The sequence below is a fragment of the Pelobates fuscus genome, chromosome 4 (assembly GCF_036172605.1).
Source record: "Pelobates fuscus isolate aPelFus1 chromosome 4, aPelFus1.pri, whole genome shotgun sequence".
Classification (NCBI taxonomy): domain Eukaryota; kingdom Metazoa; phylum Chordata; class Amphibia; order Anura; family Pelobatidae; genus Pelobates; species Pelobates fuscus.
Genome location: NC_086320.1, coordinates 239,927,648 through 239,941,236, shown reverse-complemented (window position 1 = coordinate 239,941,236; position 13,589 = coordinate 239,927,648). Strand labels below are relative to the sequence as shown.

Genomic DNA, 13,589 nt, shown 5'->3' with positions numbered 1-13,589 from the left:
CCAGCCAGCGCGAGGCCTTAGGCGGCTGCCTAAACCGCCTAATTAGAGAGCCGCCTCTGAACCAACATGCTCACTTTGAGATGACAAAACACCCCTCTCTGCTTCTGCTCACTTATCAGTGGGTCGATGTGATTAAAAACGTCCGGGTCAAACTTTTTTCAGAATCCGACCCTAAACATGATTGTATTCATAACTGTGTTCCTTTAAGGCTAGGGATCAAGGATTAGTGCACTCTAAGGGTTAAGAATTAATGTCAGGGTAATGCAGTGATCAATAGTTGGGGCTAGTAATGTGTAGTATAGGGGTTAAGTGGAGAAATTGTGTTTTTTACTGTTAGGGAAGCAATAGGACACACATGTTTCAGTGCTTCCCAAGATAAATGGGAGTCACAGTCCCTGCTATCAAAATGGCAGTAACTTCCCCTCCGGAGTGTAACTCCTACTAATCTCCTATGTCCTGGTTCTGCCAGAAATTAAGGGCCCCCAAACTCTGTGGGCTGAATCTGTGCCATAGAACATTCTAAAACATTATCTGGCTTTGAAATGACAGGCAGATTGTGTAATATATACATTGCACACATTTGGTTCAGAACATTACAGCTAACAGCTCTAGTATATAGGACACTGTAAGCTATTATTATATCTTGCATTAATTGCTGTTGTGTTTTGAGATCCTTTACTGCCAGCTACAATAGAGCTAAGAAGAGTGACCTACGAAAAGAGTTGTACAATGAGGAAAGATGACATAAATTACTAGAGAAGCAAATATCTTTGCTTGAAGCAAATTTCATCAACGATGCATTAATTCTCACAGAGATTAGTGGAATTCTGTTAATGTGTGTGTGGTCTTCTCTTAGAAATTATGGAAACTGAAGTATTTATATTTGACAGATAACTTTAAATATGCATTAACTTCTTTAACAGACACTTATTAACTTAACTTTTGCATTTAGTTAAAAAAGCGAGAGGGTTACCTGAAATATAACTGTAAAGTATACAACTATTATAGTTGTACTAACAAACAAGTTCTTTGCTTTTACACGATTTCCATCCAGCAGTGCAACCAAGGCAAAGGCAACCGCACCACGTAGACCACCATATGACATCACAACCTGATCTATTATTTCTAGCTGAACCAATCTGTAGCGGTTTAAAACCCATGTCTGAATTATTACACCTAAAGGAAACATAAGCATATTTTGAATAAATAAAATAACAATAACAGGTGATAAACATTTACTTGAAGATTCTTAGAGCCTTTTCCATTTTAATCTTAATTTACTATTTTGTTCTGTAAACTGCCTTATTATTGGAAGGAAGGCTGATTATTTGACCTTGGTTTAGCTGCTAGATTAGTTAGAGTAAAAGACGTATTCATAATCCCCATTAAATAATTAGCTTAATAAACAGATTAATTAAATTAGAAAATACCTTTCATTAAGCAGTATGATAATCGAAACTCTGACAATTTACAGCTGAGACAACTGATTTTATGTAGCTTTGAAAGAGCAGTATTATGTTTTTTTTGTTGTGCATTATATTTCATACAAGTTTGGTTAGACATTTCACAGGGTAATAGATGACAATACATATAAGGATGCAGATATGAAGGAAATGTAAAAAATACTGCACTTTTTATGTCATAGAAGAATAGACAACAGGAACACAATTCTATTGGATGAACTGAGAGAGAATGAGAAGATATATAACAGAACTGTAGTTGTTTGCAATATGTAAATACCACTGAGTGGCCAGGCTCAGCTGCAGTAGTTGATCAAATGGGTCACTGTTACTGCTTGACAACAACTTAGACCTGTCTAACATTGACAACAAGAGCTACACTTTGATAATGGTGAAGCTAAATAGAGGGTTACTGGGCAAGACACACTTAAAATTAATAACAATGCAACTAGGCACACACTTGTAGTAGCTGCTTTTATACTGGAAACTGCAATGTCCTTGTATCGGAACCACTAGACTGACAGTCCACTGCAAGAGAGCCCCAAACCACTCCGACCTCTGCCATGGCCAACAGGAAAATAGGTGTAATAGTCCCAGCATGTTAACAGGACTATCAGGATCTGCTCCACCAGCCCCAAGCTCCATTTGAGCCAACATCCGATCAGATCCGATGCCTCTATGAGCCGGAATCAGCGTTCTTGGGGAGGCGTCCACGTCATTTCCAGCGCCAGTGGACCACTCTCCAGGGTGTAGGGTTGTGATGGGTAGATCCTTTCCACCTGCTCTGGTGAGCAGGAACCGTCGGGTGTGTTGTAAAGAGTTTCCGAAGATCTCCATTTCCATGCTTGGGCCCAAACAGTGCTCAGGAGTCGCCATGAGGCTGCCCCAAAGAGTCACTCCACAGGCTGGGTGAGGGAACAGATCACACCGGGGATGCTGTAGTGGCCATTTTGGATTTCCAGCACCAGAGCACTGGTTGTAGGCCCCGACGATGCCTGCCTCAAGACCCTCCAGCAGAGAACGAGATATCCCCCACCGGTTTAAAGGGGGGGGGGGGAAACAGGACCAGAGAGATGGAGTGTCAGGGGCCCTTGCATAGCAAGCAGGTCTGAGAGCAGAGTGGCGGCCATCCACCACGTCTCCAGTCTGAGTAGGCCTCAGGTCTGCAATTCGACCTCTGAAGGGTCAGAGAGCCTGGCACAGGGCACCTTAGTGTCAGGATGTCTGTATGATCCAGCACGTAGAACTGTATAGCACAGATGACAAATAAGTAACGTATTACTGGTCCTTAGAATGGCCGGATTTAACGTACATAGAATAGTCAAAATACTAGCCGAGGTCAGGGAACACAGAAAGGGACGCAGCGATGAGGAAAGCCAGGAGTCAGGATACCAGAATATAGAGAAGTCAATAAACAAAGCCAAAGTAAAAAAACAGGTAGAAAATTATAAACAGGAATGCGCTCTCGGACAACCACAAGGGAAACCGCGACAGGGCACTGAGCAGGATGAGAACTGGGACTAAATACCCCTCCTCTAGATCTGATAGGCTGTAACCGGACTTTGACCCCAAAGTCAGTTACCAGGTTTCCATTTGCATAATTGCTGCTCAGCATTAACCCTTCTGTGGATTAGGCTGCTGCTCGGCACAACTTTTCCTGTGTGGACAGTAAATGCCATTAACCACATTTTTATAAGCGGATGAATATGTGACACTTAGCAGTCCAGATAGTCACTTGCGGTATATTCAGTGGTTATTTTAGTTCTGGGTGAGATTTTCTCCATTTAATCTTAGAACATAGGCCAGAACCACAAGGAGCTGTTGTGACATGCGGCAGCCAGCATTGCGGTCAGGCCCCGCCCCCCATATTTTGTATTATGTTTGTGTTGACTGATTTTTATGCTTTATTTGCAAGACTCTACAATTTCACAAAATGTGTCTTTTCTTCTTTTTGTACTTGTTACGGTTGCCCCAGGCTAGCTGAGGGTTGGATCGTAGAAAGGATACTCCTAGCGCTCACCAAGGACCGTCAGCACCGTAGACAAGTACTGCAGACCCCATGAATCACCACTGCTGGGTTGGGGTCTCGCTGTCTTCTACCCACCCTGGACCTACGACAAGGCTCCAGGTTCCAGGGGGGGAACCTCTCTATCTCCCAGAGAGCGAAGCAGGATCAGGAACAAGAGTTCTTACAAGAGTTCAGTGAAGCTAGGGAGTATGCAGAGCATAGCAATCCCTGTAGTGATTATAGCTGCCCCCAAACATGAGTCGAGGCTGCGAGTTGAAGGGTCAAGTAGAACTGAGTTAATGGGCACAAAGGGCTTTCTTATATACACATTTTCCCACAAGGTTACCACCCACGTGGACCTTGTGGTACACAGGACAAAAAGTTACAACAGCCAATCAATACAGTACAGAACAGTCAGTCAGTACAGACACTCCCAGCTAAGGCACACAAACCCACCCCTCTGCCTGTGATATAATTACTACACACAATGGGCTAACTTAATTATCACAGGCAGAAAATATACAGTTTTACCCCAAAACATCAACATATGCCGATAAATCATACACCCCTAGATATGCTCTGATTTGGACGAAAAACATATCCAAAAATCACCCAGATCAGAGCAGGGGTTCCGAAAATTCCTGGAAGTCTATTTCACATTGTTCAAATGCTAAGTTCCATTCGAATGTACGAACGGATGCCGTTCGTGCAAATATCCAATGTTAAAGGGACTCTCCAGCCAAGCCTCTTTACTCACCTGGTTCCAGCGCCGGGAGCCTCGTGAAGCCGCGCCCCCATTTCGTCAAAATGACTAAATAGGCGGGCGCGAGCAGGGAGCAATCAGACTCTTCCATTTGGAAGCGTCATTGCTCCCTTGTGCGCATGCGCGGCTTCGCCACACATGCGCACATACTTCAGAGGGCGGCATGAATGCCGCCCTCTGAAGTCCTGAGCACACTACCGCGCATGTGCGCGGCCGCGAGCTGAGTGACAGCTCAGCTCGCGGTCTTTGCCCGCCCCCCTCCACTGCTGACAGGCTGGAGAGAGACGGCACGCACACAGTGCCTTCTCTCTCCTGCACACGTCAGACGTATTTTAATACGTCTGACGTGTACAGGGCCTTTTTAGGGCCCTGCATGATAGGAAATCCCTCTGGTGGCGGTCTGAGTGACGGCCACTGGAGGTATTCCTATCAATCAATGTAAACACTGTATTTTCTATGAAAATACAGTGTTTACATTAGATTGCCTGCAGGGAGCTATAGATCTCACCTGAACAAATACATTAAGCTGTAGTTGTTCAGGTGACTATAGTGTCCCTCTAACGCGACGTTCGAATATTCGAACGCACTTCGATTTCCGTTGAAGTGTTGAAGTAAAGTTCAGCGGAGTTCATGCCGTCGCGTATCCGATATGAGTTCCATGAATTCGACGACCAAACACCACTGAGCGCGTTTGAATTAATTCAAATGGCCGCCACCACGTGTTCGTATGTAGAATGGCAGCCACTTCGACAACTTCAGCACTTCGGCTGCATCCGAAGTGCCATTTCAAGAGCATAGATCCTTTCCCATAGGATTTAAAGGGGCAGTAAAAGTGTAACAAAATTCAATATGCCAAAATAGAGTGCTTAAACGGCAATACACTCCAGGGGCCATAGTTACAGGGCAAGAGGCTGGCAAGCAGGCCTCTCCAAAAGCCAGTGGCAAAGGGTAGCTTGTCACAGTACTGGCTTTTTGACTGAATTACTAATTGCTGTGAAAAGATTGTTGGCACTGATTGCCAGCTACTTAGAGTGCTTCCCTATAATATTATCAATATGGACTGCAGAACACTTGTCTCAATTCTCACTCAGACTCATTTAAGATGTATCTCATCTGGGAAAATGAAAATTACACTATTTTAAAATTTATTAAAACTCCCTCATTCTCCCAAAACAGACTGCAGAGCCTTGAAGTTACTTATCACTGGGTGTGAGATAGCATTAGCAATAGCTTCTAGGATACGAACACGTGTTGGCGGCCATCTTAACTCCCAAACAGCAGTGTTTGGTCGTCGAGTGTCTGGAACCCAAATCGGACACTCGACTAAGCAAACACCGCTAAGACCTCCAGACTTCCATAACTTCGTGCGGAAACAACCGAACGAGCCGCCGTTCGGTAGAAAGAATCATCCGAACATGAAGGCAAGCAACGACCATTTCATTCGGTATTTTCATCCATTTATACCCACGAACCAAGACCAACCGCAAGGCCAAAACTATTTTCGGCTACTGTTGCCTGTGCGGTCAGTCAAAACTTTACTCTCCCATAACTCCTGAACCCCTGGTCCGATCTGGGTGATTTTTGAGTATGTTACTCACCCAGATCAGGGCTATTTGGGGTACATCCAGGAACTGGGGAAATACTGTACATGGATCAAGTGGATTATGTGTCATGCTGAGGGGAGGAGATGTGTGGGAGGTAACATGTATTTTATTGGTTACTGCCATAATTACTGTGGGTGTCTCCCTTGCATGGGAGAATTGCTTAAAAGCAGGCATGTGAAATTAAACTTCAGTTCTGTTCCTAATGCTGTGTGTCGTCCAGTCATTGGGAAACGTGTGGGATACTTTTGGATTACTTTACTAATCGTGGATATTATTCTCTTGGGTTTTATTACTTGTTCCTAGTCTGTGAAAGACTAGCACTCCGCTACAAAGATTTATTTGTGTGGCAAGTTATAGGATGATTGATTTTGCATCTTAACACTGAGATTAAGATGACTTATCACATAGATTAATTGTAACCGCTCAATTAATTGATACCATTTATTTTGTGACTGTTTTCAATTTATACTCAGCAGAAATCACTGTTCAGTGAACCAGACATGTTCACTATTATCAGGAGAGCCAAGGACGGTGTAGAGCAGAGAGAAAGAGGCATCCTTATTGTGCTTGCTTGATAGCCTTGTACTTTTGGAAAGTAAACTTCTATAAGCGTTTTATTCTTTTTATATGAGATGGTAAAGTAATACTTCAACCTGACATTCTACTTGTGTTTACCTTTGTTAATGTTTCAAACCAACAGTAATGATTGTGTGAGACAAAGAATTTTAAAGTCAAATAAAAGGGTTGATTTGCAAATGCTGATCCAAAGTTACAACATTTGGTAACACGGTGTGACTACGCACAACTCATAAAACGATAGCTGTCAATGTCTTACTTTGCAGCAAGTCTAGGGAGAGATTATGAGGTACACATGAGTACATGTGACCAAAGAACTGATCAAGGTTGTCTGAATGCAATGTTCTGTTTAATTTTTATTTTACTAGAATTGTTTAGTTTTATATCTAGTAATACATTTGAAATGCAGACTGAAAGGTTTGTTGTGTTGATTGTGTAAACTTTTTGCTAGTGATTAGTAACACCAGTACAACAGTAAAGAACTGACAATCCAGTTACTTGGTCAGTAACCATTTTTCAATGTGGTGAAACTTGTATTAACACTGTAGGCACTAAAAGCAATGCCCTGTTTCTTTAAATGCATATGAAAGTCTTAGCACTTGTTCTCCCAATTCAATTCAGGCATATCTAGGGAAGTAGGAGAAACAGATACATTTACCGTATTTATCGGCGTATAACACGCACTTTTTCCCCCTGAAAATAGGGGAAAAATCGTGGGTGCGTGTTATACGCCGATATCCCATAATTACTTACCTGTCCTGAAGCGTGGGCCGGCTTCACAGCTTGCACCGCGGTACAGGAACTTTAATTTCATGTTCCGGTTTCCGGCGGGACTGAAAGGAAGTGTGCACAATAGTGTGCACACTTCCTTTCAGTCCCGCCGGAAACCGGAACATGAAATTAAAGTTCCTGTACCGCGGTGCAAGCTGTGAAGCCGGCCCACGCTTCAGGACAGGTAAGTAATTATGGGAGGGGAAGTACACTATGGGAGGGGAGGGGGAAGTACACTATGGGAGGGGAGGGGGAAGTACACTATGGGAGGGGAGGGGGGGGAAGTACACTATGGGAGGGGAGGGGAGGGGGGGGGAGTACACTATGGGGGGGGAAGTACACTATGGGAGGGGGGAGAAGTACACTATGGGGGGTGAAGTACACTATGGGAGGGGAGGGGGGGGAAGTACACGAGGGGAGGGGAGGGGGGAAGTACACTATGGGAGGGGAGGGGGGGAGAATGGGAGGGGAGGGGGAGAATAATATGGGAGGGGAGGGGGAAAATACTATGGGAGGGGAGGGGGGGAGAATACTATGGGAGGGGAGGGGGGAGAATACTATGGGAGGGGAGGGGGAGAATACTATGGGAGAGGAGGGGGGGAGAATACTATGGGAGGGGAGGGGGGGAGAATGCTATGGGAGGGGAGGGGGGGAGAATACTATGGGAGGGGAGGGGGGGAGAATACTATGGGAGGGGAGAATACTATGGGAGGGGAGGGGAGAATACTATGGGAGGGGGGGAGAATACTATGGGAGGGGAGGGGGGAGAATACTATGGGGGGGGAACACTATGGGATGAGGGGGGAATACTATGGGATGAGGGGGGGAATACTATGGGATGGAGGGGGGGGAACACTATGGGATGAGGGGGGAATACTATGGGATGAGGGGGGGAATACTATGGGATGAGGGGGGGGGGGAATACTATGGGAGGGGGGAAATTTCCTGGAATTTCTTTCTAAAAATGAGGTGCGTGTTATACGCCGGTGCGTGTTATACGCCGATAAATACGGTATTCAAAATATGCACCTGCACATACTGCACTATACGAAAAGTCCAGAGCTTGTGATAACAGAAAGCTGAGATGGAAGAATTCAGTTCCGGAATTCCATCCGATAGATTGGTGGTGTTTTTTACATTAAATATATTTTTCAGACTTCCCAAACACATATGTGTTAAAGAAGCACTATAGTGTTGGTAATACAAAGCTGTATTTCTAACAATATAGGAACCCTCTGCCCCCTTGCTCTCCCTCTCCAATATAAAGGATTATATAAGTCTTTAAACACTGACCTGATTCCAGCGCAACACCAGGTTGGGCTTCTTCTCCACTGACATCAACTGATCAGTGGAACCTACTGCGCATGCACGACATTAGGCCATCCTAACTCACAAAAGGCGGGACATCCTGATGCAAAGCGTCAAAGAGTCAAACTTTGTGGAACAGCAGGAAGGACCTCTATGACTGTCTGGGAGACATCAACACATCTACACTGCTCCAACGCACACCTAAGCACAGAGGATTGGAAAGGGCAGAGACTGAGGCCTATGATCCTCAGGAGGAAGAGGGGGGGGGGGGACTTGGATGCCCCAGGGCCTCCCACAGCTGACCACCCAACCACATCCACCCCAGCAAATATGGTCCCAGCAACTAAACAGGACATAGACTATCTCTTTGTCAAAATCCAACAGCTATTCACAGCAGACATAGCCGCAGTGCGGTCTGAATCACAGGTGGTCACAAAACCGCGTACAGACCACAGAAACCCTTATCACCGACCTTCAATGCAACATTGTGGCAGTGGGAGACTCGTTCAGACAGCTGCAGGTACACCAATACACCCTGATACTAAGAGTGGACACCCTAGACGAGAGAATCCATCAGAAAAATCTGAAGATAAGGGGGTCTCCAACACAGTGATGGTGGAAGAGCTACCCCACTTCATTAAGAGACTAGTGAATACACTACTCCCAGAAAAGCAAGCCAAGCAATTCACAATCGCTGGAGCATACCGCATTGCCAAGTCGCCCAAGGCCCCACCTGTGGCCCCAAGAGACATCATCTTACACTGCGGAACAAGACAAGACAAACAAGCATTGATGAGGGCTGTCCACAATAAATCAACACTGGACTTTGAATCCATAAATCCAGGGTAGACTCAAGCACCTTGACATAACAAACGTTAATTAATATATTCTCTTGCAATGTACTAGACCTCACTTTACTGTTTGTTGATCTCCTTTTCCTTGTTCTACTTGGTTTAAGTCCAATTTTAGTGACTTCATTATTATAGCACCGCCCAGGGCAACCAGACGGGCTACTCCCACCTGACCCCGCATCAGGTTAACAAACCTGGCTTCCCTGATGAAGTGTTAACATAATATGTCTGCTGAGAGAGGCGATGTTAAAAATATATGACCTAGTCTAATATAACAAAAACAGGTGAACACCAATGTCTACTATGTTATGTGAATGTAGTCACCGCGACAAAATTTGTATGCATGTATTAATCGACTGTCGTAAAGCAACACCTGCACAAATAAAGAATTAAAAAAATAAATCTTGATGTGTTGTTTCTCCTGTAAGACTGTTCTGTATAATTTGTGATGTAGTGCAGGTTAGTTATTAACAAGCCTTGATAAGCTAAAGAACATTTCTTGAGTATTAACACAATCATATTGTCACTTACCAATTACTCTGTAAACCGAGATAAAAACCAATGTTAAAAGTATAAAAGCAGTGTTCCACGTCCAAATGTTCGGATCCACTGCTGATATTCCCAAAAACATGAAGACAATTGTTTCAGCACCACTTGCCAACATTTTCATTGTGTACCTCACAGTGGTTGCTGATTGTTCGGAAATATTTGCTTTCACATACTTCTGGCAGAAAATTCCACAAAACGTAATACTGAAATTAGATTAACATATATTTATTAAAGATATGCCAATATAAGAAATCTGAATATTAATAACATTAGAGATATGCTAGGGAAAGACTAGGGCGGAGTGTAAACTTTATAGACAGTATTATAGTTTAATTAATTGCATTCCTAGATACATGTAAGTGTTTTAGTGTATTTATGAAAAGTGACAGTACTGGCAGTGAGTGTAAGAATGTGAGTATCCTACCATGAGTCAGCATGGGCAAAATAAATATACTTAGAAGAAAAAATTAAATGCAATCATTTCCATTCCTATTTTATCTAACATTTTGCTAGCCAGTTGTCAACAAATTAACTCAGTGAACTAACTCCTGTGAGCTATACCGGTGCCAAAATTAACCTCTTTGTTACTCCCGACAAAGAGGATAAAAAGTGCATTTAAAGACTGGGTCTCCTTATAATTGCATGGAGTGAGGCGAGGGAGTCTGGCAAAAGACCCTTTAACACTGCCTGAGGCATTGACACAAAGATCAGATGCCACCACTTATAAATCATTGTTGGCATATGGAGCAATGCTAGGACAAACTATTACAGTGCTCTGATCCCTGTTGGCCCCTGCTGTTTGTAAAGGTTCTGGTGCTTGGAGTGTTCCTTTAGAACCATGCACCAATAAAATACATCTTTTCTAAACTATCCTCCTGTGTTTATCAAGCCAGTGTCAGATAAGCATTTTCAGACATGTATGAGTGTGAAAGGCTCAAACGTCTGTGTGTTTTCAGTGTCTAATTCAGCTGGATGAATGTTATGATCCCCAGGTACAAGAGTTCCAAAATATAAGGATTTGAAAGTATGACTGATGAATATTATCATGAGGGAAAATGGAATGACAAAAAAAAATGAATGAGATATGAGTTCTTAAACAAATAATGTGGGTGTGAGGGATATTAAATAGGAAGTGATTTCTAAAAGGGAAATATGGGTAGTGAAGTAGTGATGTGACTTCTAACTGGGTGATGTTGGTTCTGTACTGGAAGGAGGTGGGGGCTTTAGTTGTTGATGCGGGCTTATATGAAGGTGCATGTTGACACGAGTGGCTGGAGGGCTCAGTGAGGGTGCTTAGATGGAGGGATTAGTGAGGCCAACAAGCAGCGGCTTGCTCTGTGCTTTTCTATATTACACTACACTATCACTAATCAATTACCACTACACTAACATTACCTAAACTGTAACCATTAACCTCAACACTACTCCATCGCCAACCCTTAAGCCCAACCCTTACACTAATCATTAACCACTACACAATCCGGACACTCACAGTAACCTTATCCTAAAAAAATGAATAACGATCATGAAATAAAAGACATACCAGCAAACCAAGCATTAGGAGAGAAAAAAATGGCCAGCTCTGGAATCTAGAGACATTGTATTTACTATTTATGTATCTACTTTGAAGGCAAGACATATTTTTTTCTTGTGGCATAATTCAAATTATTTCAAATTGAGTTTTTGGCTTTCTTTTGTAACAACAAAAACAGACGTATTAAAGGTTGAACATTATGGACTTCAGCCTTTTTTCGACTACATTAATTTGCATTTATAAAATATATAAGTAAAAATAAAATATGTCAACCATGTATAGAAACAGTATTAAGATGGTTTATACAAAGAAAAACATAGTCCTTACTTTGAGCCAAATCTATGGTTAAAGGTTACATTTGTCACCCATATTGTCTAGCATGTAACATATACTCACGCAAGTATTGCAGAAAGAGAAAGCATCTCTGATGTTAGGTAAGACAGATATGAAATAATGAAAACAAATCCAGGCTCAATAATCCTGACATGTTTGGTAAATCGAGTAACAAAGCTGAGAATGAAGGCAAAAATTATTCCAATCAATGTTCCTCCCAGGCTCACCACGAAGAAAGACACTAGTATATAAATAAATACAAATAAATATGTGTTATGGTGATATAAATTAACACTAAACAGTTATCACTTACAATTACTAAAAAGTATATTTGAAAATGTAAACAAGAAATACATACTGAATTCTCAATTTACCTAGAAATTAAATGATTAAATACTACAAATTTTACAAAATAATAGACATTCTACAGTGGTTGGAGGTTTTAACACCCTTCAGAATTATTCGTATGTTGTCAAAATTTTAAAATGTGATGTGACCTTGATAATGGATAATCTGGGTAAACTAGATTTATAGTGGAAGAATGTACTGTAGACAGGTAAGGCAAAAGTTTACATTTTGTAATGTTTGGTGAAAACCAAGAATTACATTCGAATAAACTAATTGAATTGCTATTCTGAAGCAGAGGGGTATACATATCTTTGGAACTACTTTGCAGTATTTAGGCCTTGGACAGGAAAAAGCCACATTTACCTATGAACAGAAGCTACAAAATGTGAATTATTAGCAACATGAATCTTCAACACATTATATGTTGCATAACTAGAGACAAGAAGAACACGAGAAAGATCAGGAATATAAAAGTGACTTGAAGCAATTCTGAAAAGAGGAATGGCTTACATATTCCCAATATGTCATCTAAAAGAAGCAACCTGTATTTATCACATAAGTTTGGATTTTCATGCTGTCAGTGTGCTTTCACTGCTACTACTCTGAGCTGCTTAATTTTTTTACCTATTTTTCTATTTTCATATTTTTAAAAAGTCCTATGGGGTAAATAAAGGTGGCTTACTTTACCTACTTTAGTAAGTATAGAGTTAAAGAGTATATGATATCATAATGTTCTACCTGCTTCTAGATTAAAGGGTTACTTCAGGAACCATAATCACTTCAGTGCTTTAAATTGGTCATGGTGTTTTAAGTCTGTATTTGATGTGTTTCAGTTTAAAACACTGCACATACAGAGATATAGCAGCTTGCTGCTGGAGGTGTAACTTCACCTCTGGGAGCATCATTAGCCAGTCTCATTTATCTATTATTTGGATTCGTAAAATTAATCATATTTAAGTTTATATGAAAGTGATGCATGAACATATGTAAATCTAAAGTAATTCACCTAACGTTTCCCACTCAGGCCAGTCTTTGTTCAGGGTGCTTTTGAAGAGCTCTGCGTAGGGGCAGAATGCTCTGAATTTACCCTGATTAACACAATTGCATCTCTTGATTTGCTCACTCTCTTCGGACAAAGGTCACATGGCAAGACTAAACTTTTTACATATTCCTGGACCTGATAAAACTGTGAATAGCATCCATTGTGTGCCCATACTATACTGAATTTCTTTACTCTGCTTGCTGACATTTTCCTGGTGTCCCCATATGTAGGACGCTAGGCAGCCATCCCAAGACAGTGGGACAGATTCCTGAATTCAGGATGATCCTGCCTGCCCTGGGAGAGTTGGGATATATAGATGTAATTTCAGATTTGTATCTAGTGAGGAAATCTAATTTGTTAGACCTATTAATAAAACAAAAAATAACATAATCAGGGTTGTTCACCAGTCAGTCAGGTATCCAGTTGATCATAGCTAAATTTT

The 13,589-nt window shown here is 42.0% G+C and overlaps 1 protein-coding gene across 3 annotated transcripts in view; it reads right to left on the bottom strand.

The window, feature by feature from the left end:
* SLC9A3 (solute carrier family 9 member A3) overlaps nucleotides 1-13,589 on the bottom strand; it is a 238,875-nt gene that overhangs the window by 53,515 nt on the left and 171,771 nt on the right. For all 3 annotated transcript variants that reach the window (XM_063450618.1, XM_063450616.1, XM_063450617.1), the window contains exons 5-7: nucleotides 11,821-11,998; nucleotides 9,873-10,093; nucleotides 974-1,176 (exon numbers count right to left, since the gene is read on the bottom strand). In XM_063450618.1, the coding sequence (XP_063306688.1) occupies nucleotides 974-1,176; nucleotides 9,873-10,093; nucleotides 11,821-11,998 (602 nt within the window). The remainder of the gene's footprint in view (nucleotides 1-973; nucleotides 1,177-9,872; nucleotides 10,094-11,820; nucleotides 11,999-13,589) is intronic.